Source organism: Zosterops lateralis, assembly GCF_965231275.1.
Source record: "Zosterops lateralis genome assembly, chromosome: 4".
Lineage (NCBI taxonomy): Eukaryota > Metazoa > Chordata > Aves > Passeriformes > Zosteropidae > Zosterops > Zosterops lateralis.
This window is the reverse complement of record NC_139765.1, coordinates 26,701,671-26,727,443: the sequence shown is the minus strand read 5'-3', so window position 1 is coordinate 26,727,443 and position 25,773 is coordinate 26,701,671. Positions and strand designations below refer to the sequence as shown.

Sequence of the window (25,773 nt, the reverse complement as noted above, 5' to 3'; positions counted from 1 at the left end):
GCAATATGTATGAACTAATTATTTAGAATATAAATGTGAGCGAGAAAACAAATAAAATTGAGCCTGGTTGATCAACATCGGTTGAGTCAGTCTCCCTCTTTCCAACACCTTGCTCTGAAAAACCTCACAATTTAGTAATTTATTGATAATCCGGTTATATATACTTAAATATGCCCATAAATGTGCATGTATACATTATGTATACAAATATTTGCATGTACACAGAGACTTTCTACTTTTCTTCATTATTTCCAAAGCCAGGATGTTCCAGGCTGGGGAATTTCACATGGACCGCATAAATTTTTACTTTGACACATACATTGTACTATTTCACAACCTTCATCTGGATTCTAGATTATTAACCTTGTGTTGGCCAGAGGTTGGTATTGGTAAACTCTTCATTCCTAGCAGGCTTACTCTAAAGTTCAGGCTTTTGGCTACGTAGGACTTACTTCTTGTGTTTTTATTAAAATCTGCAATCTCTTGGAACTCTAAAAAGTGCATTTTTTGCACTGCAGGATTTCCTAGGTGAGCAAACTGGTTTTCTGCCCAGGTTTTTTTGAGCAAAAGGATTGTTGATGTTATTATTATTTTGTTCTTCTCATCCTGTTCACTTAATACTTTTTGTGTGGGCAGTTTCACATGCTAGTCTAGGTGGCTGTCTTGGTTGGGAAAGACAGGTGTTTGCCAGGGAAAGCCAGAGCCTCCCCTGAAATGGAGAATGTAAACCCTTTCCCTCCAAATTATTATAATTTTGAAATTAAGGGGCTTTCAGGCAAAGATATGGAAATAGGAATAACACTTCTTCACTTGGAATATTAAAAATAAAAATGTAGTAGTGCAAAAAGCGCAAACAAACAAAAAACACTGACAGTTGGATTACAACCCTGTTGGTCAGGGTGTTGGTAGCAGTCCAATTAAGCCCTCCTGGAGTGACAGATACGCTTCTGTTGGAGCAGAGATGATCCTGTAGAATGGTGTAGTTTTCCTCTGAAGGTCCAGTGGTGGTGAGATGGTCTGATCTTCCTCTGGGAATCCAGTGGAAAAAGGCTGTCCTGGTGTTCTGAATCTCAGGTTTTATCCAGGTAGGAATGCTTAGCTCCTCCCCTTGGGTGGAGCATCTCACAATAGGATGATGTAATTTTATCAGTCATGAAGTGAACCTCAATGGCCCATTAACAGCAGATACCCCCCGGAGAGAGGATGGAAGAGCTAAAGAACACTGCCCCATCTGGTTTTAACAGCCGGCCCAGTAACAGAAGACACCTGACCCCTTCCCCTGGAGTTATGAGGGATGGGTCATAGAAGAGATAAAGAAAACACCTCCCCAACCGGTTTCAGCAGATGGCAATAGAATATGTACTTTTGGTTACATCTTGCATTGCAACCCAAGACGGTGACACAGGTGTTGTTATGCACCCATGCCTTTTGGATGTTACACAAGTTTATACAAACTGTTTGAGAAGCCCTGGCTACTGAATGCCTGGGTCTCATCTGAAAACAAGGTTATGGCAGGACTGAGGAGTCATTTAACAGATGCTGGGCTGAAATTTGGAGGTAGGATACTTTTTTATAAAAATAAAAATTTACTGGGAAGATAGATTAGCCCCAGAGGAATATTCTGCCATTCTAGTCTAGACCTAGATGATCTTTAAGGTCCCTTCTCTAAGGTCCCTTCCAACCTAGCCCATTCTGAGTCTATGATCCTATGATCTTCCAGGTCTCTTCTAATGCAAACCATCCTGTAATTCAGTGATTTTGATGTCTTAGAATTTATCTGTTCAGCAGGTCGTAACTTCACTAATAGTGTTTAGGGCAATGTTGTCCCATCCTGTAATGCAGTCCTGGTCTCAAGAGAAGATCTGAGAACACCAAAGCTCTAGAGAAGGAATAGGGGTTGGAGTTTATTCCAGTTCCACTGCATCCTTAAGTGTAGGTGATAACATGCCCCTCTGCTAAAGAGTTCTTTGCAACTGGTCTGGGAAGCTCACTGCCTTAGAAAGCCATTAAATTAAGTAGAATTTAATCTAAGTAGGGGTGGGGTGGGATTGCTGGAATGGTTTGATGGAGCAGTAACACTATTTGCTATTTGCCAAGAAAAGGGTAACTATGCTTTGGGCCGTCTGATGGTAGTGAGCTAGGATCTTTGTGGGGATCTGCATGGTGATAATCAGATGACCTGAAGTCACCTTTTTTCAGTCTTATGTTTTCTATACCTCTTTGTCGTGTTCTGATGACTTGTGTGAAAGGAGAAGCCACTGCCTGAATGTTCCAGGAGTCACACATGCTCTCAGGTGCACTTCCTCCTCATTTGGGCTCAACCATAGGTTTCCTACAACAGAGTCTCAGGCATCAGAATTTATAAAAATAAAGAATTTAATAGAGTGGTACAGCAGCTTGCCAGCTTGAGCTAAATGCCTTCAGAGAGAGACCGTGAATAAAGAAATCCCAACAAAAAGGCAATTATATGCGTAAGATTACACACCTGCACTTCATGTGCTCTTAATGCACTTATTTAGTCCAATGGTGATTTTTGGTCTGTGTCTTCTAATATCTTATTGGACTCTCTCTGTCTTCATGCAGGCAGGCCACTGCCTTATTTTATTGAGTTGATGGTTGTAGCATCCTTATCTTCTGTTTTGCACTTGTGCACCTGTTCACTGGCAGAACATGGGGAACTGAAAGAGTGCTAGACTCAGTATAAATATTACAACTAAATCATCAGTGTATTATCAATATTTTTTCTTATACTAGAGACAAAACAGAGCACTGTACCAGTTACTAGGAAAATTAATTGTGTTTCAGCCAAAAGCATATCTCTGTGAAAGTCCACAGCTTGTGGCGCAAGGCTTCAGGAAATCCAGCTACTCTTGCTAAACAAGTGAAGTTAAGCAAACAGTATTCTAAATTACATAATATTACAACTATGACTCATTCTATTTAAAATTTATTTAAGCTAAACAACTAATATATCTCAACACTTGATCATTGGTTGCTGCCATAAATAAATTCACAGTAAAAGCTTCATTCTTTTCAGGCTGTAATAGGAATATCCTACAAGATGACAATGTTTGTACCTAAGCCAAAATACACAGTAGTTTACATACTAAATAAGTGAAACTAACTAGTAATTGAATGCCCCAAAGATGACGACAAAGACAAGCCCAGCCCACAGAAAAAATGCAAGTTGCTGTTGAAACAGTAATGAAGCAACAAGTTCCTAGGCTGAGTCGGTTGCCTCTCTGATATCCTCCAGCATCCTTACCTATGGATGATGAAGGTTTTTCTGTCATCAGTTGCTGATTCTCTCATTCCAGGAAAGGACTGCTTTCCAGTTTGATTTGAAGGCTGGTCCACTAATCAGCTGGAGAAAACGAGTCACTTATATAAGCCAAAGAAAAGGAAATGCTTCTGCAATGCAGCTCACATGAATAGCTAGGACTGAGTGCTGTTTGGGTCTTGAAATCCAGCTTCTGCATCTTCTCACCCCATTTCTTTAGGGCTGTTTTGACTGGAAGTAGTGGGAATTTGGGAGGCTTTCCTCTTCTGACTGGTTCTTTTTCAAGGCAGTCGGCGAAGACAAGTGGACGGCATGACCTCCTCTTCAGACAAAGATCTCAATCAGCTAGATAACACCAGCTTTGTGGTGAGTCTGCTCTCTGAAGGGTAATTCTTGCATAAACAGCTGCAAACCCTGTGGAAGGAGGAAAAAGGGAGACCCGGGGGCTCAGGCTACTGCAATGATTTTGGTGTGGTAAACTTCTGTCTCAGCTCCTATCGACAAGAATCTGAGGAATGATTTCCTCACTACAGCCCCTGCTGCTGCTGCAGACTCAGCATAGTTTCTACTCTCTGGCACCCTTTAAACTTCTTTTCTCACAACTATTTCTAAAATTACAATATAGACGAATGACAGCACAAGTGTATCTGTACTGAAAAGCAGGTGAGCTTTTGGCTATATTCCTGGGTAATGCATTTTATGAATTAATTAGAAAAATTGAAATAGAAGTTTAGCGTAGTGAAGACTGTGTTTCTTTGTCTTTTGGACCTATTTCTAGTGAGGTGAATTGTTAGAAAGAAGGTGTGAGGTGTTAGAAAGAGGGTAAAGAAGGGATTTGGGTGTCAGTTGAGGAGGGTATCATGTAGAATTACAGAAGTATAGTAAAAGCTGTAAATGATGTGCCAGTCCAGGGGTGTGTGGTACACTGAGAATGCTGCTAGCTATAACAGCCATGGGCAAGGTCCTGGGACATGGCATCCCCCTTCCTATCCCAAAGCAGGGGTCACCTCCATTATAAATTAAAACTTTGCTTATTTTCTGTCAGCAGGTGTGAACGAGTGGGGTCCTACAAACATCTTGCTACCTTGGTACAGACCACCTGTCTGTGCTACCTTGGAGGAAGCATTTAACCTCCTAGTGTACAAGTCCCACATTTCTTGGGTAGCTCTGGGTGAGCTTGCTATGTGCAGTGGAGGTGCTGTGCCAGCTGTGGGCAGAGCCTCAGGGAAGTGCTCAGAGTCAGTCAGTTTTCTTTCATTTTCTTAGCAGGCTCTCCATTTTAACTTGTTCTGCCATAACACATACCAGACTTGTGAATTCTTACGGTTTGAATCACCCTAAAGAAGGTAGAAGACAAAGGTCTTTTACCTGTAGTTCAGGCAGTTCAGTTCCTGACTGCCTTCCTGATGCACTTATTTAAGATGTGATTGAGGGCCCTCATGCTGTCTGTGTCTGGAGCCTGAGGCACATGGAAAGTGTACTGGTCCCCTGGATTCATGGGAGCAGCTGGGCTGAGAACCCCCAACAGTGGCTTCCCTGCCCTGCTCCAGACTGCTCCTGCCTTGTCCTCCTGCCAGCATCTCAGCCTCACAGGCTGGCCAAGTTGGAATGCAACTCTGGAGGTCAGCTTCTCCAAACCCCTGCTCAAGCAGGGTTGCCCAGAGCTAGCTGTCTAGGACTGTGTCTAGACAGTTTTTTGATATCTCTAAGGATGGAGAATCCATGACATCTCTAGGCAACCTGTGCAATGCTTGGTCACTCTTACAAGCAAGAAAATGTTTTCAGATTTTAAGATGGTACCTTCTGCACTTCAGTTTGACTCCAGTGCCTCTGCTCCTGTCTCATCCTTTTATCTCCACTCCATCCTTTTCCTGATGAGCCCTGCTCACTCCCCTCCAGCTCCTTGGGAGGGTCAGGCACTCGTGATGATCATGCGGGGCTGTTACTGGCACAGGCTCTGCCTAGCTGGAATATTTCCCTGGTTAATACGGGGAAAATTGCAATGAAAAGAAAGGGGCTTACTGCTGTCTGACTAGCTTAGCATTTATCTACCCGTGGTGTTATTCAGGGGTAGTTGTCCCCAGATAACTCCATGCATGGGCTGTTTTAAGTACCTTGCTGTACATTTGTTAGTCCGTTGGCTCAGCCTCTCTTGTTTTGGAATGAAAATGTCTGCACAGGGTGTTATTAAGAAACAGCTTTTGCTCTTCAAGTTCATGCCCGAGTCCAGTTTGAATTAACTCTGCCTTCACCTATGTATTTTGAAGTATCTGTAATGCTCTCTGTTTGCCTAGGCTGGATAAATACACTGTGTTTGTGAAAGAGGCTTCTCCATGATAGGTATCTCGTAGCAGAGTCTTGGGCTTTAAGTTGATTAAGGTAGTTTATTTGAGTGGTACTGCAGTAGAAACAGCTCAAGCTGGGTGCTGCTGGGGAGGGACCTTGAACAAAGAATTTCACAAGCAATTATACCCTTACAACCTGAGTTCCCTACCCCTCAGACAACAGTTCAGATCAATAACAATATTAGGGTCTGGGGTCTTAGGGATTACATGGCCTGTTTTCAACAGTGTGACTTAAAATGGGACTTTGGAGACTCAGCCAAGAGAATGCAAACCTGAAGGTTTCAGGCAAATAAATTTGGTAATAATCTGCCACACCTGCAAAATTTACAACAGAATGCAACATTTATTTTATATCTCAATCTGTAGGTAGGCCAGGAGTGTTACTGCAGACAGTAACTGTTGCAGACTGTTCGCTGTTGTGTCAGGTATTTTGGTGTCTTTAGATTCCTGCAGGACTTGGAGGATAAAAAAACAAAAAGAAGTTTGGTGCAGACAAACTGATTAAACTTCTCCAGACAGCAGATTTCTGTTCCTGCCTGATAGAGCAGAGTATCTCAGCCCAGGAAAGCCCTCTGCTGCCAGGATGCTGAGGACTTGCCAGTTGGAGATGGGTCAATGAAATAAATGCTCTTAATTAGGTTTAGGTCTTAATTAGGTTAATTAGAGCATCTGGCTCTAAGTGTTGTGGTTTCCCAGACAGCCTCCTTCCACTGTGTGTGTGTGTGTGTGTGCGCACACAGGGGTCAGAGTGGGCTGGAAGGAGGCACAGACAAGCAGGAGAATTTGCTCAACTTAAAAGCAGTGGCAAATGAAGCAAAGCACTACTTTGCTTTCCTTGGCAAAGTACATCTTTATTTATATGAACTCTGAAAGGCATACAGCTCCCTGGAAAGCCCTGGGGCTTCTGGCTGCCTGAGAGGAGACCCAAGCATAGATCCTGGGATTTCCTATGTACTGGTGTCCCTGTGTTTCACCCAGCTCCTCTGAAGGAGTAGGGTTTTGTAGTAAGACAAAAGGCAGGTGTCTTTATCATGGCAGAACACTGGTAAAGGTGAGCATAAGGATACTGAAAGAGAAGACTAAGGAAATTAAATATAAAACATGCTTCTACTCGGTAATTAGTGGCAGCCAGGTGTTTTAGCATATTTTATAAGAAATGCTGTTTGGGTGAAATTGCCAGGAGGTACAGAGACCAGAGGACAGTGCAGTTTTCACTGATAAGCCCACTGCACACTCTTCCTTGCTTCTGGTTGCAGTTTCTTCATCCTTAACTAGATTTTAATATAATTAATGTACTTTGTCTGGATGTCCCTTTCAGATTGAGACACTGTCTAATGTTTCTGCAGGCCTAGACACACCAGCGCATACAAAAACTACACAGGAGGTATTCCTGCCAGACATGGAGCATCGCTGCAAGAGAGGGAGCTGCTGGGCCATCTGCAGGGCCAGGCTGTGGCTAACAAAGTGTCTCTCCTGTTGTCCAGGGTGAACATGGGAGACACTGCCATTCCTCACCAGCTGCTGGGGGCCCAGAGGAAGGTGGGGGCACTGGCCACAGTGGGCCCAAGCTTGGCTACACTGTCACAGATGTGCCTCCCTGGTATCTGTGCATCCTGCTGGGCATTCAGGTGAGACAGGAAAGCAGGGGGAGGCTGGGAGTAGGTGAAAGTTACATGGCTGTTCAGGCAGTTAATTTGGGTGAAACCTGAATTTGGGAGTGCTTTTCTTTCACAAGGCTTGAATGGAGCTCTGAGGCTGGATCTTACTGAGTTTAAGTCCTTCGGTCCACATCCTTAGCACTTACTGTTATCTTCATGCCCACAGCTACACTGAAGTGCAAATGGTCAGGCAGAGTCCTGGGGCTGAGGTCAAACGGTTAATAAGAACATGTACCTTGGGTACCTTGGCTGAAGGCAGACAAATGTGTAAGGGCTTCTGAACTTCTGCCTTCCCATGGCAACAAAAACTCAGTAGCAAGGCACACACTGTTTTGGCTGGTGACTGTGCCCAGGTGTGTTAAATGACCCAGTGCCACCAATGCCATGCTGGGTAGGGAGCCTGTGTGAAGAGACCTCAGAGTCATTAAGATAATGATGGACTGTGCTTGGAGGTTGGTGGAATTTTGTACTTTGTTTCTTTAAATGGAAATTCAGAGTGTATCAGCCCAACACATCTGCATCACAATTTTAATAAAACATGCCTGTAACGAATAAAGTGTGTTTCTGCTACTGCAGTCCTGTGCTCCAAAGTGAGAATGAACAACAAAGGTTAATAATTAAAAAGAGGTTTTAAAAATTATTTTCAAATTTAGTCATTAACTACAGGTCATTGTAGAAATGTCTGTGACTCTTCTGACAAATACAATGCCCAATTCTTCCATTCTTTGGCACTCACTTTTCATGGTTACCTGTAATTGCACTGTGTGAGAAAAGCTACCGATGGCAAAAAACGTGTAGCTCCAATGTGCCAACTTTTTATGTCGTCCTTTGTGATGCAAATAAGATGGACTGAAATATTTGCATTCACTTTGCCTGATTGCTCTCTCCCTGTACCTTGGGAGGTCCCCAGCTTCCTGGAAAAGTATGTCCAACAGCTTTGTCTGCCGGTGCTGAAGATAAACTGGTTGTGTTTGACAGTGGCCTGGGAAGTCCAGAGTACTACAAAAGGTCTTTGGACATGTAATTTGGACATGTAAAGGAGGAGACATTTCAGTGGGTGCATTCTAATTCTTGTAGGTGCTTTGGAACAGCCCCTAACAGAGCATTAAAGCTAAAAAAAAAAAAAAAAAAAGTAGAGCGAATGGGTGATGCTAGCATTGCCCAAGCACAAATCTGCAAGTTCTCTCAACAACATGATAATAACATAGAGCCAGTTCTGTGTCCTTCTTCACCCTATCTTTCTCTGTGGCTCCTAGCACTTCTTGACAGCCATGGGAGGTCTTGTAGCCGTCCCGCTGATCCTCTCCAAAGGGCTTTGCCTCGAGCATGACTTACTGACCCAGAGCCACCTCATCAACACCATCTTCTTTGTCTCAGGCATTTGCACCCTGCTGCAAGTCATCTTTGGAGTCAGGTAGGCCAAATGCAAGAACTGGGATTGTGAGCAATTACTGTGTGCTAGGCCACCACCCTGTTACAGAGTTTATCAGTGAAAGTCATTTGTTACCCTTGGGCAGTCAGGGTCCATGCCAAAGCACCCTGAAACTGCTGAGAGTTTTGCAGGGCTATCTTGCTGTTCTGAGTTTTGCACTCCTGATACTTCATACACCTTTTGTTTGGCTTAAAAGGAGTCTGTCCTCAAAATAATAGAGCATTGCAACATGCAGTAAAAAGTACCTGCTTACTTCTTACTCCTCTGAACATCCGGCTGAGGCAGGGGCCTTCTGATTTGGACCAGGTCAAGGGAGCACAGATTCTACCCAAAACTCTAGGGGAGGGTATAATTAGGAGAAATTGAAGTCCATCTGCCACCACTTAGGTACTCAGGGAAGAGTTCAGCAGCATGTCCTGTTATGTGGTGCCACTTCCTGTGCTCAGGGATTTGTGACATAAAAGGTAAATCCTTTGCTGATGAGCAGCCAGCAGTGAGATGAGCATGGAGTTGCCATTCAATACCCAGAAAAAGAAGTATTCAATGAGAGAGATGACTGCAAGTATGCCCCCTTTCCAGAAAGACCCTGTATCTTTGCTGACCTTGAAAAATTTCTTTTATTTCTTCCCCTTGTCATAACTCTGGGCTGTCTCTCTCTTTTCGCAGCCTGTTTTTTCCTCCAGTATGGCAAGAACCTGTGTTTCTTGCTTAAAGACAAAAGTTACACATTCTTTGGCTTCTGAATCTGAGGGTCTCTGGTTAAAACTTCTGCCATCAAATCACTGGTCAACTGCCAGCTCCAGAAAATGTTTTTCCTCCTCCTGCTTCATTCACTACTGAGACTTTTCTATCTCTCTCAGTCTTAAGAAGTGTCTGTAGACAAACTTCCTGAAGGATGTTCCCCTTCTACATTTTTACAGGATTAGTGGAGAAAGGAGGCACACTTTGACTATAAAAAAACAGAGAAACTGGTTCTTCAGCTAAATTCAGGCTGGAGTGCATGACTATTGCTGCTGGTGCAATTCAGGCATTCTGAGTTCTCCCAGGCACTCTCCAAACACCTCGGTGAATTCCTGAGAGCTGCAATGTCCCCTGCTCTCTGTTAGCTGGGGATGAAAGAGTAGCAGAGAGCCTCTTTCTCTCATGGCTAATTGACGTACAACAGACCAAACTAAGTGGTAAGGAGTTGTTCCCATGGGACAAACTTGAATGGCTTTTGCCATGCTGAGGGTGCAACTGCCTTGTTGCTGACCCCAACTATAAGGTGTGAGGACATTCACGAAGCAATAGCCAAGGGAAAAGCTGACCCACTGAACTCTGCAGCTCAGTCATGTTACACAGCATGAAGAAGCAGCAGTGGGCCCCAGACAGTCACTGGAGACACTATCAGAGGCTCCTGAGGGAATTCACAGGTCATTTGCCATTATGATGAGCCCTGTTTAGTAAATGCTTGGACATTATATGCTGATTATCAAGACATAATATTGCCTTCCCTATTTCTGCAGCTTTCCCTCTTGCAAACCCCACAGAAAAGAGTTCAGTATGCCCCATAAGCATCACCTTGGCACCCCATTTTCCTCTGAGCATACCCATGGCAACACTGAGCCCACCCATGCCAACACTGGCTGTGGAATATCTTAAGGACCAACACAGCAGGAACTATAATTCTATTGTTAGATTCTAAGTCATGGCCCTGGGCCTTCTCTGTTTATTTTTGTTTGGTTTTTTGTGCCTTGCCCAGCAAAATTGTTTCAAAGCTTTGACAATGCTTCAGTTGTGCATGACTAGTATAAGTATTTGGTTTAGGTGACAGAGACATGGTCTGTTACAGTGCCCAAATTCCCAAATTTTAGTGCAATACAACATTACAGCTATGCCATCTCTTATTTCAAGAATGGCAGAAATGCCTCTGTTTCAGGAAAAGCTGTACCCTGCAAAAGTAGTCACCTGGATTGCTGTCCCATGGCTTTTCTGAACAGGTCCCATGAGGCACAAGGAGAGGTTGCTTTGGGAGTTCCTCCTGGGGTGCTTCCTAAAGGGAGACAGAGGCACCTTGGAGGTTTCCCTTGGCTGTTTTAGGGATGCTGTGCTCTCTCTCAGGCAGCTTAGGATTTTTCAAGCACACTAGAGGAATGGTTAAAAAAACTTGCACAGCAATGGGGGCTTGTGTGGGGCTTTGAGGAGCCAGTGAGGCCTTTTAGGTCTCTGTCTTCATTTCTTTGTGCATGAAAAAAGAGGCTGATGTAGCTCAAAGGAGAATTGCTCTGCTTTATAATTCTGCATTAAGCCAGTGCTGAACTCCTCTGGAGATGCAAGCTCCTTGCTAGCCTGAGGGATTCCCAGATGGAGAGATACTCCAAAGCAGGAGACGTGGTTCTAGCTTCAACAGAAATGCAGAAGAGGAATTTGCATTAAAAGCTGGCGTACTAAAAGCCAAGTCACATTTTTTATCACCCTCAGAATGAGGATCATTGGGGCATGGAGAGTAGTTAGTGCATGTCCTTGTGTGCATGAGCATGTTGTGAAGAAAACCAAAGCAGCCAAAGGGGACAGAGGAAGCAACTGGATATTGGCAAGATTGACGCTGAGCTTTTCTTCAGCATCTCACCATCTTTCTTCCTTGGTCTTCTTCCCTCTGCCAGATTTTTTCTACTCTGTGAAGGTCTGTGGTCTCATCAGCCATTAGAAGCACTACTTTTTCCTTAACACAGCGTAGCAGGGTTGGACTTGAGCACTGATGTGCCCCTCCATTGCTGGTATTTGAACCTCAGCTCTTACCCCACGTCATCGCTCTTGCATGCAATGGGCAGCAATTCCTATCCACGGTCCGTGACGGTGACCTGCCACATCAATTCAAATGATATCATCAGAGGCCATGGGCTGACTGATTTTTAATTTTTTTTCCTTTCTCTCACCCTTATGGAGCAGAGTTTCTAGCATTCTCACTTGTCATTTTTTTCCCTCTGCTTTCCTTCCAGGCTGCCTATTATTCAAGGAGGGACTGTCACATTCCTGACCCCCATTTTGGCAATGCTGTCTCTCCCCAGTTGGAAGTGCCCTGCCTGGACACAGAACGCCACCCTGGTGAATGCCTCTTCACCAGAATTCATCCAAGTCTGGCAGACACGGATGCGAGAGGTATATTACATTTTCAGTGGCACCTGCTCTGAATCAGGGCTGTTTGCTTTCAGTAAAGTGCCTGACCATGTCATGGCCATCACAGATGGAGAAACTTCTATTCCCAATAAACCTTGGCCCTCATGCTGTTGCAGCTTCCTAAGCATCTATTCTCTATCAAAAAAGTAGGTGCTTCACTGCTGCTGAACAGTGGACATGCAGACCTCCTCATGTGATTTATGGTCCCTGCAAAGTTTCCACTGGTCCAATCAGATCCCTTCTCCATAAAGCATGGTTAGCCTAGAACAACAAAAGGAGGGAAAATATTTTCAAGGAAAGAACCCTGTCTAAGCACAGGAAGCTAGTAAAAAAATGCAAGGCAAAACCTACTGTAATTATTAAGGAAATGGGCATTCTTATGTAATCAAAAGGAAGGAGGAAAGGTCCGGGGTCTCATTGCCTTATTCTACATTGATTGCCTTTATCAGAGCAAGTGACTAAATTTGCCTCTGTTGATCCATGTGTTGGTGTGCTTTCCAAACCACTTGGGAAGTATTGAAAGCTCACCAGGGATTTGCTGTGCAGCACAGGCTGATACACATAAATCTATCACAAGGGCACTGCTGATGTCTTTCAGCCTGGGTCATTCACTAAGCCCCTGTGCTGCTCTTCCCTTTGGAGCTGGGGGAAAGAAGGACCTCAGCACCACAGAGGTCCCAGCCTGGGATTGTCAACAAATCTGAAGAAGGCAGAGAGCAGCCTCACCCCTGCCTGAAGCTGACACTGAAGTGAGAAGCATTTTAGAATGTAATTGCTGGCTCCTTGGCAATGATTGTCAAACACAGGGAAGTTCAGGGTGATAAATGTGTTCCAGAGTGAAACTGATTCTTAGGAAGAGAAAAAAAAGGCTGTGATGAGTCACTTGCCCTATCCCTGTGCTGAAGAGAAACAAGCCCTTCCCAAAAGGGAGATCAGTAGAGACCATGGCCCTGCTCCTGTTTTTGGGCCAAGAGCTTTTCCCCTGTCTTGGGGGAGCAGGCAGGAGAGTGCAGGGCAGGTGATGCATGCTTGGGTAGCCCAAAAGGACAGGGAGGAGGTGATCTCTGGAACAAAATTAGCCCTGGTGACCACTAAATCCATCAGCTAAGGGGGAAGTTGCTGTTCTGCTGTTTTGGTGGTCCTGCCCACATGTAATTCTCAGACAGGTTTTACTGTTGTCAGCAGGAAGCCTCTGTGCCAGTCTGTCACTGGAGGCTGAGCCTGGGTCTCATGCTGGTTTTGCACTGACATGAAGGCTCAACAGCTGGAGCTCCTTCCAACCTCTGCTTTCATCCTCTGTTTTTCCAGGTACAAGGAACTATCATTGTAGCTTCTTGCTTTCAAATCTTCGTTGGATTTTCTGGCCTGATTGGATTTCTGATGAGGTTCATCGGCCCCCTGACAATTGCCCCCACCATCACCTTGGTTGCACTACCTCTGTTTGAGCCAGCTGGGGATATGGCTGGGCAGCACTGGGGCATAGCATTCATGTAAGTCTCACATCTCTGTGGGAAAGCTGAGAGTAATCACCTGCCTCTAATATTAAACCAAGTGTCACAGTCTGCAGCAGAGTTCTCCCGGGTTCAAGATTTATTTGTTGATCACCAGCATGTGACAGGCTTGTGCAAAGCAGCCATGTGACATATTCATTCTCTTCCAACCCCCAGGAGGCTAAAGTAACAAAGCAAAACTGAAAAATGAGTTAAAAAACCTGATTTCTGTAAAAATCCAAAATTCCTAGGTCAGTAGAGATAGAAGCCTTTCCCGTGTGTGTGCAGTCTCTGTCACAGTTGTCTACACACACTGTCTTACACACCCATTATTTAACTTTAAAAGACATTCCTAAAATGACAAAGTTGAGCACTCAGAGTTAGGTATTCTATGTTGAAATAGCTGGTGCTTTATGTATTGTCTTCACATGAGTAGGAGGAATTGTTCTCTCCAGAGAGGGTCGAAGGGGGTCTGGAAAGGTCTATTTATACATGTAGCTTTGCAGCAGTGAGTGTTCTTTCAGGGACATTTGTGTGCCTGCCATTGTGCATGAGTGTAGACTGTGGCAAAATTTCCTAGGTATTTCAGAAATGAATTTAAAAAGGAGAAATGCCACTGCATGGTTGCCTTGCAGGCTTGGTTCCTTCAGCTCCCTAATGCAGACTTCAGCATGGGATAGCAGGCAAGAGGAGTAGGTTGTTAACCTCTCTATGGGCTCCCATTATTTGCTGGTGCTTTCAGAACTGATTTTGACAACTTGGGACACAGGCTTGACTGTAGCCCTTGGAAGACAGCACATTGTTGTGAGGACATGCTCCAGTACACTTCTCTCCTGGTCTCTTCTCCTCCCTGCACTTGCCCTCCCAGAACCCAAAAGCCACCTCTCTTCTCCTTCCCCAGTTTCTCATCCAGCTAGTCTCTTCCACCAGCACCCCGTACTATTCCAAACCCTGCTTAAAACTCAGCTGTCTTTTCACTATTTTTTCTCCCATCATATTCCTGGCTTGTTGTCTTGTTCTCCAGCTCTGGTGATTTGTCCTAACCCCTTAGCTTAGCAAATGTGAATTTCCCTCTTCAAACTGTATGTCCTTGCCTGGACTATTTCCTTTCTCTGCTGCTCTTCTCCAGCCACTAGCTCCTAAACTCAGACTCACACTTGACCTCTTTGCCCAACTGTACTACTCCATTAATGGGGTCCCAGTCCTTCAGCCTGTGTCCCTGCTCTCAGCCCAAATCACCTTTCTATCCTGCTCATTTCTGTCCCATCTTCTACCCATGATAAGCCAAATCCCTTTTTTCCTGACTCAGACACCTTAGCCCCAGCCTGATCATTGTGCTCTGAGCCCTCCCAGATGTGTCCTCTTTTGCTGCTTTCTCCATACTCCATGGATGTTGTTAGTGAAAGAGGGAAAACAGGGATGGAGAAAGAGGAAGACAAGAGCCATGTGACCTTGGGGCTGCTGTTCAGCCCCACCACATCTCAGAGCTCTTGGGATGGAAGATCCCCACTGTTGCCTCAACAAATTTCTCTAGTGTGTGGTGATTTACTCTCTGGTGATGATGCACATACAGTTAATCACCGGGCAAGGCCTGGACATACTCAGAACGCTCAGAATCTTTATGGTCTGCAAATGTGAAAGCCTGAGATGTTTCTGCTGACCTGGAACCTGGAGTCATTGCAGACTGAGCATAGCTGAGCAGATTTTTGTGAGAAACAACAATATCCATTGTCCCAAAGAACAAGTTCTACTAAATCTCAAATTTCTGCTCCAGGTCATAGGGAGATCTTGTTACTGCTTAAGGCAAAATGACCTTTTCAATGCAGGCTACATGCTATGTCTATTTCCTGAACATCACTCTTTGAAATAGGTTTGATATATATTTTTCAAAAAATATTTGCCCTGAGGCAGACATTTTCCATGGAAATTTTCATCCTGAATGGGTAAAGTTATGTAGAACTATAAGCAACTGAAAATAGAGTTTGTTAGTAGAATGTGTCAGGCAACCTGAATAATAAGCAGTGACACCTCTCTGAGACAGGGTTCTGTGGTGAGTCATAATGCTGTTGAGCACCTTTGTTCATGCAAATGCACAAAATGTATACTCACACAATCTGTCTGGACTCTTTAGCATTAGAAACCATGAAACCAGTTCCTCCTCAGACTATCTCCCTCCAGTCATCCAGTGCTTTGAATTGTGTATGTCATGGAGCTTCTTTGCAGAGAAGCAAGGATAGAGTTTTCTTTGCACTGTTGGAATTCTGCCTGTCCCTTACGATTGCACCTACAGTTTGTCACCTTTTCACATGGGGAAAACTACCAGTTTTCCAGTGAAGTCAGTGCACTTCAGCTGTGCAATTGATTTCTCACCAAATCCTATCCAGATTAATTCACTCAATATATAAAATTTAGATTTGTTTTAAAATAATGAGCCCTTCAGAGGCCTGGCTAACACAGGAAATGTCCATGGTCTTCTACCAGCTCAGCAGTAGAAGTGGGATGCCCAGTCCCTGCCCTCTCTTCACATGGTAGCCTCCAGCTTCATCTGATTGGCCTTTCTGGGCAAAAGGCACATGTGGGGCAGGCTGTGAGTGCATCCAGATGTGCTGCTGTTCACAGATGTGTCCTGCACAACAGATGGGAGAGGAGCCGAACCTGCAGTTACTTCCGACAGCATGAGCCCCGGGTGGTGGCAGGGACACATGGAGCACCACTGCCCTGGAGGGCCCCTCCATGGCACAGCCCTCACAGGGAGCCCTGCTCTCCCCATCCTGGCTGCCTGGGAGGGCCCTGTGGGCACCACGTGCATCCCCACAGTCCCACCATAGTTTTCTATCAAAACAGGGATTTGCACAGCCAAACCAAATCCTCTTCTTTTACTCTGTGTTACAGGAGCTTTTGCCCCTTGAAGAGCAGCATAGGTAAACCTGAAATCAGGAAATTTCTAATATATCTGAATTACACTGGCAGAACCTGAACCCTGCATGCCTGTCAGGTCTTTCTTTTACTTAGGAGGCATTTTTAACCTTTCTGCAACTGTGCTATACTCAGAGATGTACTACCTGGCGTGTCAGTCTTGAAACAATAAGGATAAATTAGCTATTTGCAAATATGTGGAGTTATCAGTAGACTATGATGGAAAGCTTGTTCCACCTCTGGCTTGGTGGAGTGGGGACCCACCCTCTGCTGTTGAGAGCCTGTTTTTATGGGTCCTCTGGAGTCCTGGGCTCTTGGGTAGCAGGTCTTCACTTAATGTGGGGAGAGGTGGGCAGCTGGGCACTCACTTTGTTTATGGTCTCATTTTCCCTCTTTCTAGGACTATTTTTTTCATAGTTCTGTTCTCTCAGTACTTGAAAGATATTGCTGTGCCGTTGCCATCTTACCAGAGAGACAAGAAGTGCCACTACTCTCCAATCTACCTCTTCCAGATCTTCCCGGTATGTTGGGGTTCCTGGATACCGGGGAATTGTGACCAAGGGACTGGCCTCACCCGCCCTGGGCTGCCTGGGCTCTTTCCACTCGTGTCCAGATGAGTTAGTGCTTCCCAGCTGAGCCCGTGTGCTAAAGGGCAGAGGGGAAAGAGCTCCCCATGGCCCTGATCATTGGGAGGGAGGGAAGGAGGGCCTCCAGGAGCTCCTGCTGCTTCTATTCCGTGTGCAGGGAAAAGGGTCAGGCGGGGACACCGTGTCCACCCCGGCCGCGCCATACCCTAACCAGCCCCCCGTGCTGCTTGTGACGGGCAGGTGCTGCTGGGGCTGTCCCTGAGCTGGCTGCTCTGCTACGTGCTGACAGTGACCGGCGTCCTTCCCGCGGCCCCCGCTGCCTACGGCCACCTGGCCCGGACAGACACCCGCGGGAACGTCCTGGCACAGGCTCCCTGGTTTCGGCTGCCTTACCCAGGTACCGCTGCCCCCCTTCCCCATCCTGCCTGCTCCTGCCTGCACCTTCACTTACGACTACCGGGGGAGATGAAATGTCAAAGATCAGGCAAACGCCCCCAGGCATTCCCGCTGTTCTTCCTCCCCCGGGGGCAGATTTCAGGGCACGTGTGCCCCACCCACCTAAACCGAGCTCTTTACTCGCAGGCCAGTGGGGAACGCCGACGGTGAGCGTGGCCGGGATCTTTGGCATCCTGGCCGGGGTGATTTCCTCCATGATGGAGTCCGTGGGGGATTACTACGCCTGTGCCCGGCTGTGCGGGGCGCCGCCGCCGCCGCAGCACGCCATCAACCGCGGCATCGGCGTGGAGGGCATCGGCTGCCTGCTGGCCGGGGCCTGGGGCACGGGCAGCGGCACCACATCCTACAGCGAGAACGTGGGGGCCCTGGGCATCACCAAGGTGAGCGGCGGGGTGGCTGTGGGGCGAGCCGGAGGGCTCCCCCGCGGGGGTGTGTGCAGGAGAGCCGTGCACATGGCTCTGTGCTGGACCTGGGCGGTGATCTCAGCCCAACTCCCGAAAGGCACGCTGGAAAATTGTGTCTTGGCGCATTGGTGACCAGCTCAGCAGCACCACAAATGACTTAACAGAAGTGGGCAGTGCTTCCCTGTCTCTGCTTCTGGTCTGCATAGGGAATTAGTGTGCTCACTCGTAGCACCTGGCCTAGGTGAGGCTGAAAAGACAGTGCTACAGCTGAGCTAACCTGTACAGGAAGGGAGAGAGAGAGGAAGAGGAAAGGAGAGAAAGGGAAAGGGTGAATATTTAATAGGGCTTCAAATTCTACATCTTCTATAACCCAAGAATGACACTCATGTGAAAGGTAGACTATTTCTTCAGGGTTATAAAATGTGAGAGCAAAAGTTTGGGGTTTTATGTCTCTATAAAGTTTTTGTGCGTCCCTTGAGTATACTAATTGCATTTTTTAGGGAAAGAAATTTCCAGAGATAAGCTTGACAATCAGATTCAAGATTTTGTCTAAGCTTTGCAACTAGAGGATAGGCTGACAGACACTTAGCTGCTAACTGGACAAGATATTCAAATCATTGCCAATAAGCAATACCATGCCAGAAGAGCTGCGAGTCACTAAATAAATGCAGCTTCCTTACAGCTTTCACTCTATAATATTGCTTATTTTACTGGATTTTATAAACCTCACTCACAATAACCATTTTTCACACATTTCAATGTTAGTGTTTGACTGAGGTGGCTGCTTCGAGTACCAAGGGCTGCCTGAATGTCGCCTTGGAGTCCAGTTCAGCATATCACCACATGTGCATTGTCACTAGGAATTCTGTGCATATTAACCATCTACCTGAGCCAATTCTTTCCTGATGTGTAGTTTGCTGCATGCACTGTATGCATGGGATGCTGCCCAAATTAATAATTACCAGATTATAGGACACGTATTCTCACAATGCATGCTAAAGTCCTCCAGGAGGACATGCCATTCCTTGCTGATTCAGGAGAGATATTTCCCTTGGATCTCACCTCTGCTCACTCTGTCCACACTTGAAAGAGCTGAAAATAGAGTGTCATCTCAGTCAATTTAAATCAGCATAAACATTCTGTCTGGGACAGATGGGGATGCTGAGAGCACAAGGCAGATATAATTTCTTTTTTTACTTGGAAAACACGTTTTTCCACAACAAATGGAAACACAAGGGACTTGTTTCCTCTGCTTAAACAGAGATGTCCAGCACCACCTGAGAAGTCTTTGGAGATCTCAGATACAGGGGTTGACAGATAAAGCATGGAGAAGCTGCTAGAAGCTGCCAAGATGCAATATCTTACATCTCACCAGGCACCAATATTTAAACTTAATCAGGCCCAGTATGCCAGTACTGAGAACTCCTTTCCAAGAAGAGGAGGATTTTAAAGAGAGGTAAAAGCCTCAGAGTCACCACACATTGTGGGGACCTGCAGTTTCTTCAGCCTTAAGAAAGAGAACTGATTTTATTGTTTTCCTCACATAATTGAAATAAACTCTAAACTAGTGGCTTTAGCAGAATATGGTCACAGTGCTATCACTGGATTAGGTCTTTTGCCTTTAAGGCCAACTCCATATATATGGTAATTCAACATTTTAGCAAACTGAGACTCTGAATCTTTGTTCTAATCCTGGAACAAATGGATCTGTTGGCTTTTATTAATTAACATTTAGATGGTAATAGTGTCCCAAAGTTTTAAGCCAGAAAGTATAAAAAGCAATGAAGCATGTGATGGCAATGCATGATTTTGTTTTGAAATTCCACAACAAATCTTTTTAATTTATCTTTCACAATCAAGAAAGACTTATAGTATTTAAAGGTACATATTTAAGGAATACTTAAAAAGAGACACTATTAGGTACTGAGAATCTTTTTGTTGAAAGCATTCACAAAATGCCTGTCCTGTAATTAGACATTCTCCAGATATTTAAAGGGAGGGATTAAAATATTTAATTGAATTATAAAATATTTGCAGAGGATTACAGAGTTTCCCTGACACAAATATTGTAAGTTTAGCATGATTCTTTTAGGCAGGTCAAGTTTTGCTGTGGGCAAGGTATATCTTGACTCGGAAGTTTAACAAATATTGCTTCTTTCCTTTTCACTTTACATATAAATGTTTCTTTCAATCCTTTGTTTGGCAGATACTCTTTTTCCTTCCTATTCATATGCTCTAGCAGAGCTGAATGAAGGGCATGGGTTGGTGCTTCATCCCATCTTTGTTGTAGTGCTCAACCAAGAAAAGGCCACCCTCAGTCTTCCTAGGGGAAAAAGGACAAAAAAAAAAAAAAAAAAAAAAAAAAAAAAAAAAAAAAAAAAAGAAGGTTTTATTGAATATAGGTGGGTGATGAGAGATAGGGACAAACCAAGAGACTTCCTCACTCATTATTTCTTGACCATAGAAAAGCTATATCAGATCCCAGAGATGAGGATGGAACAGCCAGCCAGTTCTGGTCTCTGAAATCTTGGTCTCCAGGGAATGGAGGGATCACTATGGGACACCTCATTGAAAGTCACTTCTGGATAACATTCCAAATGCTGGTGGAAGAATTGTCCAGTGAATTGACTGGTGGGGGGCAGGGGTTGCAATGCCAGACTTGTATGTATGCCAAGATATTTCTAGGCTAAAGCAAGAACGAGTGGGGATTACTGTGCTTTTATTTATTTATTTTTTATTTCAGTTTAATTGCAAACTGTTGAAGTTATGTCAATAGTAGGAGAGAGGATAACACTGAGTAAGTAGGTGTGGTGCACTCAGAATGCCTTTTATGATAAATATTTATGGTGCACAAATACTGATGCTTCCCATTCAGCTCATCAGCAGCTGTATCCAAACCTGTTCCTGAACATGCCATGGAATGCCAGGGCTAGTGCTGCAACTCCTACCTGACAGGCTGGCACTGGAGCCTGCCACCCCTTGCCTGTCTCTGCTGCTCAGTGTCTGACTCTCTCCTCTTCATCTTGTCCCAGGTAGGGAGTCCAGTGGTGATCATTGCTGGTGCCTGTGCCATGCTCCTGAGTGGCATCTTCGGGAAAGTTGGGGCAATGCTTGCCAGCATTCCCGTCCCTGTGATTGGAGGCATGTTTATTGTGATGTTTGGAGTTATCACAGCAGTGGGGATTTCCAATTTACAGGTAACAGCTGTGTGAAGGGGACTTAAATTAACTGAAACAGAGAATCACAGATTAAGCTGAGTTGGAATGGACCCATCAGGACCATTGAGTCCAACTGCTGACCCTGAGCAGGACACCCCAAGAGTCACACCATGTGCCTGAGAGCATTGTTAAACACTTGAGCTCTGTCAGGCTGGTGCTTTGACCACTTCCCTGGGGAACCTGTTCCAGTGCCCAACCACCCTCTGGGTGAAAAGCTTTTTCCTGATACCCAACCTAAACCTCCCCTGACTCAGCTTCATGCCGTTTGCTGTCACAGAGCATGAGAGTTAAGAGATCAGTAGTTGCCCCTTGCTCTTCCCCCATGAGGAAGCTGCAGACTGCAGTGAGGTCCCCCCTCAGTCTCCTCTCCTCCAGGCTGAACAAGCCCAGTGTCCTCAGCTGCTCCTCATATGGCTTCCCCTCCAGACCCTTCACCGCCTTTGTGGCCCTCCTTTGGACACTCCCTAATAGCTTTATATCTTATATTGTAGTCCCCAAAACTGCACACAGGACCCCCAGATTCAAGTCAGCTTCTTACCAGACTGTGTTAACTGTAACCACACTGCAGCAAATGTAAACATTTATGTTGGCAATTCCTCAGGTAAAGATAAAGGGTTATACCCAGAGGACTAAATCACAGAGGGCTGCCTGGTAAGGGCAGGGCTGGCTGGCACTGGGGACTGACTGCAGGATCACAAATGCCCCAGCAGCACCAGGGCTTGGTCCATTCCCAGTTGCAGTGCTTGTGTCCCACCATGTCTCATGAACGTAACAGTAATCCACAGTTTTATGCATGTAATGTATGAAATTTCTCCATGCAGTATACAGATATGAACTCCTCAAGAAACATCTTTATCTTTGGATTTTCTCTATTTGCTGGCCTCACAATTCCCAACTGGGCAAGCAAAAATAGTACGCTGCTGGAGACAGGTAAGAAGTGACATCATAAGCATTTTCTGTAGCATAATACTGAAGGAAAGGCAGACCAGAGAAATCTTTTAAAATAGCTTTTCCTGATAAAATGCTGAAATCTGTGCTTTGACTGGCATGTTCTGTGAAGGCTGATTTTGCCTTTTGCTCTATGCACAGCTCTGGTGCAGAAATCTCTGCTTTTGGTCAGTGACTGCATCTAATCAGATTCTTCTTGGGATAAGGATTGCAGAGCACTTCCCTCGGACACATTCCTGGGGCCAAGCAAGAGAATACTCCAGGGCTGAATCTTGGTCAAGGTTCTCAATAAATGAGGCTTTCTTATGTGCTCAAACACAATAAAATGCTGTGCTTTCAAAATGCAAGAGCATACTCCTCTACTAAATTCCATCAAGTTTACTTTATTGAAATTTTCAGTTCTCCAACTGCTGGGCTTTCACTGTGTCTTGTGTGACTAATGTCTTCATCACAAAGGCCAGAATGTCTTCTCTTAAAGTATATGTGATGTGCTGGGTGGGCTGATTAAAGAGCTGGGCCCACAAACCACATGCTCTGTAGATGCTCTATCATGTGCTCAGTGCCACTGGGCTGTGCTCACGGCCATCAGGCCTCAAGGGGAAACATCACATCTGATGAACTTGTGGTGAAATCCCATGCTAAATATACTCGTATTTCTTTGGGAACTGAAGCTTGTGTTCCTGTAGGGAACTGGTGGTGTTATGTTGTGGAGGTGCTGAATGTGTTTGGAGCAGAAAGTGGCTTTTTCTGAGACAGTGCTGGGGTCTGCACTGTTAATAGGCTCTTAAAGTATTTATGAGCCATCTCCTGCCCACTGTGGGTCTGTGAATAATCATGTAGAATAAAATTGAAACTGGGTCTGAAACTGGCTGTGAGATCATTCTCTCTTCCACTGCCAAATCTTACATTCCGCTTTGGATTTGCAAGTCTCATCCAAGCAAGTCTCATCCAAGCAACAGCATGCAACTTGCAGCCTTTTGGCACCAGAAAAGTTGCTGGTAAAACAGGTAAAATGCATCTTCCTGCACCACAATCTAAAGCTCTACTTTTCTATTAGGAATCATCCAGCTCGACCAAGTGATCCTGGTGCTTCTCACCACTGGCATGTTTGTGGGTGGACTTCTGGGCTTTATCCTGGATAATACCATTCCAGGTAGGACTTGCTGAAATGAGCTGCTGGTTTGTGCCTGTCCTAGGGTTTGTTCCCTGGTAGTTTTTGTCTTCATGACTCCTGTTCTATGGATAGGAGTTGTGCTAGCAACCATGAAAGACCATGCACTCCTCCTGAGAGAGGTGAGGAACAGGAGACATTACTGAAATGGTCTCTGGCTGGAAAACAATCAGCTTATCAGAAATTAAATAACTTGCCATGAACAACCCATGCTGAGGAAAAGGTTTATTTGGCAAATATGTCTTTCAGGGAAAATGCCAGCCTAAAACCATGTTGCTAGTTACAAGGAGAGAGGAGAGCAGCTATAAGAAGTGGAAGGAGCCAATGTGTGCCAGTATGGGAGCTGCTAAAACTGAGGCTGAACTAAAATCATGGCAGTGGAAAGCAGTAGGAAAGGCTGGTGATCAAAGACAGGCCACCTGCAGCTGGCCCTCACAGGCAGCAAAGAGCCTTGGATTTTCATCTAGCATGGGGGGGGAGGGAGGGTATAAGAATAGGAGAGGAAGCCCTCTTTTCTGCTGCAGGAGAAGAGCAGGAAGGAAGGACACTCTGTTAACCAGATTCTATAACTGTCTGAGGCTTCTTGGAAAGCCAATCTCTCTTTAGCTTATTCATTTTTCTGTAGCCTTCAATCATCAGCTCCTCTGGGCAGAATTAACAGGTGTGCTCATTCCCTTTCCCAAGAGGGACTTCGCTGCCACAGCAGTTACAGGCACTTAGGAATTCCTTTGGCTAGGGTAAATACTTGTGACTGACTAATTACTGCTAGCTAAATTCACTCGGAAGTGTCTGGGCACTTAACATCCAGCCTTGCTTTCCCAGCACTGCATGAACCTTCTCTTGGTATACATGACTTCCATGGAAAGCAGTGAAGAAGGCTGGAAGCTGTTGCAGGAAAAGGGATATTGTCTGGAAGCTCGTTAGTGAATATTTGTAGAGCTCTTTGAGCTGGAAGGGTTTAAGTAGAAGGGATTTGTATTTTGTGCTTGGTCTACTGGGATTTGAGCAGTGGGTGTGAGGCACACAAAGCAGCCCTATGCTTAAACCTGCTGTATTAAAAACAACAATCTCACTTTGCTGTTGCAGGAACACAGGAGGAGCGGGGGCTCCTGGCATGGAAGCAAAGCCATGAAGGAGGGATGGAGAGCTCTCAGCTTGTTTCCAAGGTCTATGATCTTCCATTTGGCATAGGCACCAAATATTGCAATGTCTCTTGGTTTCGCTATCTCCCTGCTTGCCCCAAAAGACTGTCTTGTGACAAGAGAATGGATGAACTGAAGGCTGCTGGGCAGAAAAACAGTGTTAAAACAAGCTTAGAAAGGAACTCTGAGATTAGTGCTGATACAAGGATATAAGCACCTGGCCTGCAACTGAACTCACCTCAGAAGCAGAGGTTTGAAAGTGTCTGCAGCCCCCATCATGTCAGCATGAGCTGGCAGCTGTTATAGGGGGAGCAGGAGAAGGATAATGTCTTCCCAGCTCTGCTGACTGCACCACTGATGGCCTTGAGGAAGTAAATTTTTCTTTCTTTCTTTCTTCCTGCTTGCTCACTTCTAGAAAGAATCTAATCCCTCCTCGGCGAACACCAAAGCCCAAGAAATGCCTAGGAAAGATGTTTTGTTTCCTTCCTTGCACTGACCCTTGGGCACCCTAAGGGGCAGCTGTTCAGCTGAAGTAGAAGGGCTTCCTGTCCCCTGATCTGGCAGCTGAAGGAGCCAATGGAGAAAGCATCCCTGATGTGGGCACTATACCACTCTTGGGCATCCTTTGGGCTGAGGTTAATCCCCAGCGCCTTAAAGCAACACTCACCTCTCACCTTGTGTTTTATACCTCATCCTGGCCAAGGGGATGGAGCTGGTACCTCTAGGTCATGATTCATCTCATTCCATATTCCGTAATTTAGTGAGCCAAATTAATGTTTTTGTAAGAGAGGCATCTAAAGTTAATGGGATGGATTGTCTTCTGAATCTGTCTCTCCTGCCTCAGACCACAAAGGGACTCTAGAGACCTTAGTTAGGTTCTTCAGCTAACAGAAAAAAGCAGCTTCACTGAAATGTATCCCACCTTTGGAGTGCTGGGAGGAATCTCAGGTGAACCAGTTTCCTGTAGGGCACCCAGCCCTACAACGATGAAGGAATCCTCATCAAGTATAAAGGAGAAGACACTTCTGCTCACAATCTTATGCATCCCTATGCTACTGCTATGTCTTGTGTACCCTTGCTGTACCTGTTTGGTCTGGTGTGGTGATTGTATGACAAGCACTTCTCTGGAAAACAGGTATGCAGGTTATTGCTCCATTAGCTTCAACCTGCAAGGCCACATGCAATGTGATCACATGTGGTCCTTGTTGCTGGTGGTGTGTAATAACATTGTTGCTGTAGCATAAGCTTGTGTTTCCTTCACTGAGATTAATACTTGCTTTTTTTTTGTAAGTATAATTAAAAAAAAATAAAATGTACACTGTAATGGTATTTCTCAGGGTGGTTGCTGTAGCGAGTGGCAGGTGCTATTCAAAGGATTGCTTGCAGGGCTGCACCCTTGTGAACTATGATCATGCAAGAAGAGAGATCAAAGTAATGTGTTCTTCATCTTCTCCTTAGCATCATTACAATGCTTCTAGCCTGAAAGCAATGCCAGCATGTATAAATGTAGTACACTGGAAAGGCCAGGGAATGACAAGGCTGCACCCTGGAGAACTCTGAAGAACTCTTA

The 25,773-nt window shown here is 45.2% G+C and overlaps 1 protein-coding gene across 1 annotated transcript; it reads left to right on the top strand.

Moving 5' to 3' along the window:
• Positions 1–3,172: 3,172 nt before the first annotated feature.
• Positions 3,173–25,514, top strand: LOC310908863 (solute carrier family 23 member 1-like). Its single transcript, XM_083860298.1, has 12 exons — positions 3,173–3,646; positions 7,110–7,253; positions 8,540–8,697; positions 11,694–11,853; positions 13,180–13,361; positions 16,678–16,798; positions 17,105–17,261; positions 17,447–17,700; positions 20,757–20,921; positions 21,764–21,872; positions 22,948–23,043; positions 24,148–25,514. The coding sequence occupies exons 1-12, from the start codon at positions 3,593–3,595 to the stop codon at positions 24,414–24,416; spliced, it is 1,869 nt and encodes a 622-aa protein (XP_083716424.1). The 5' UTR covers positions 3,173–3,592; the 3' UTR covers positions 24,417–25,514.
• Positions 25,515–25,773: the final 259 nt, after the last annotated feature.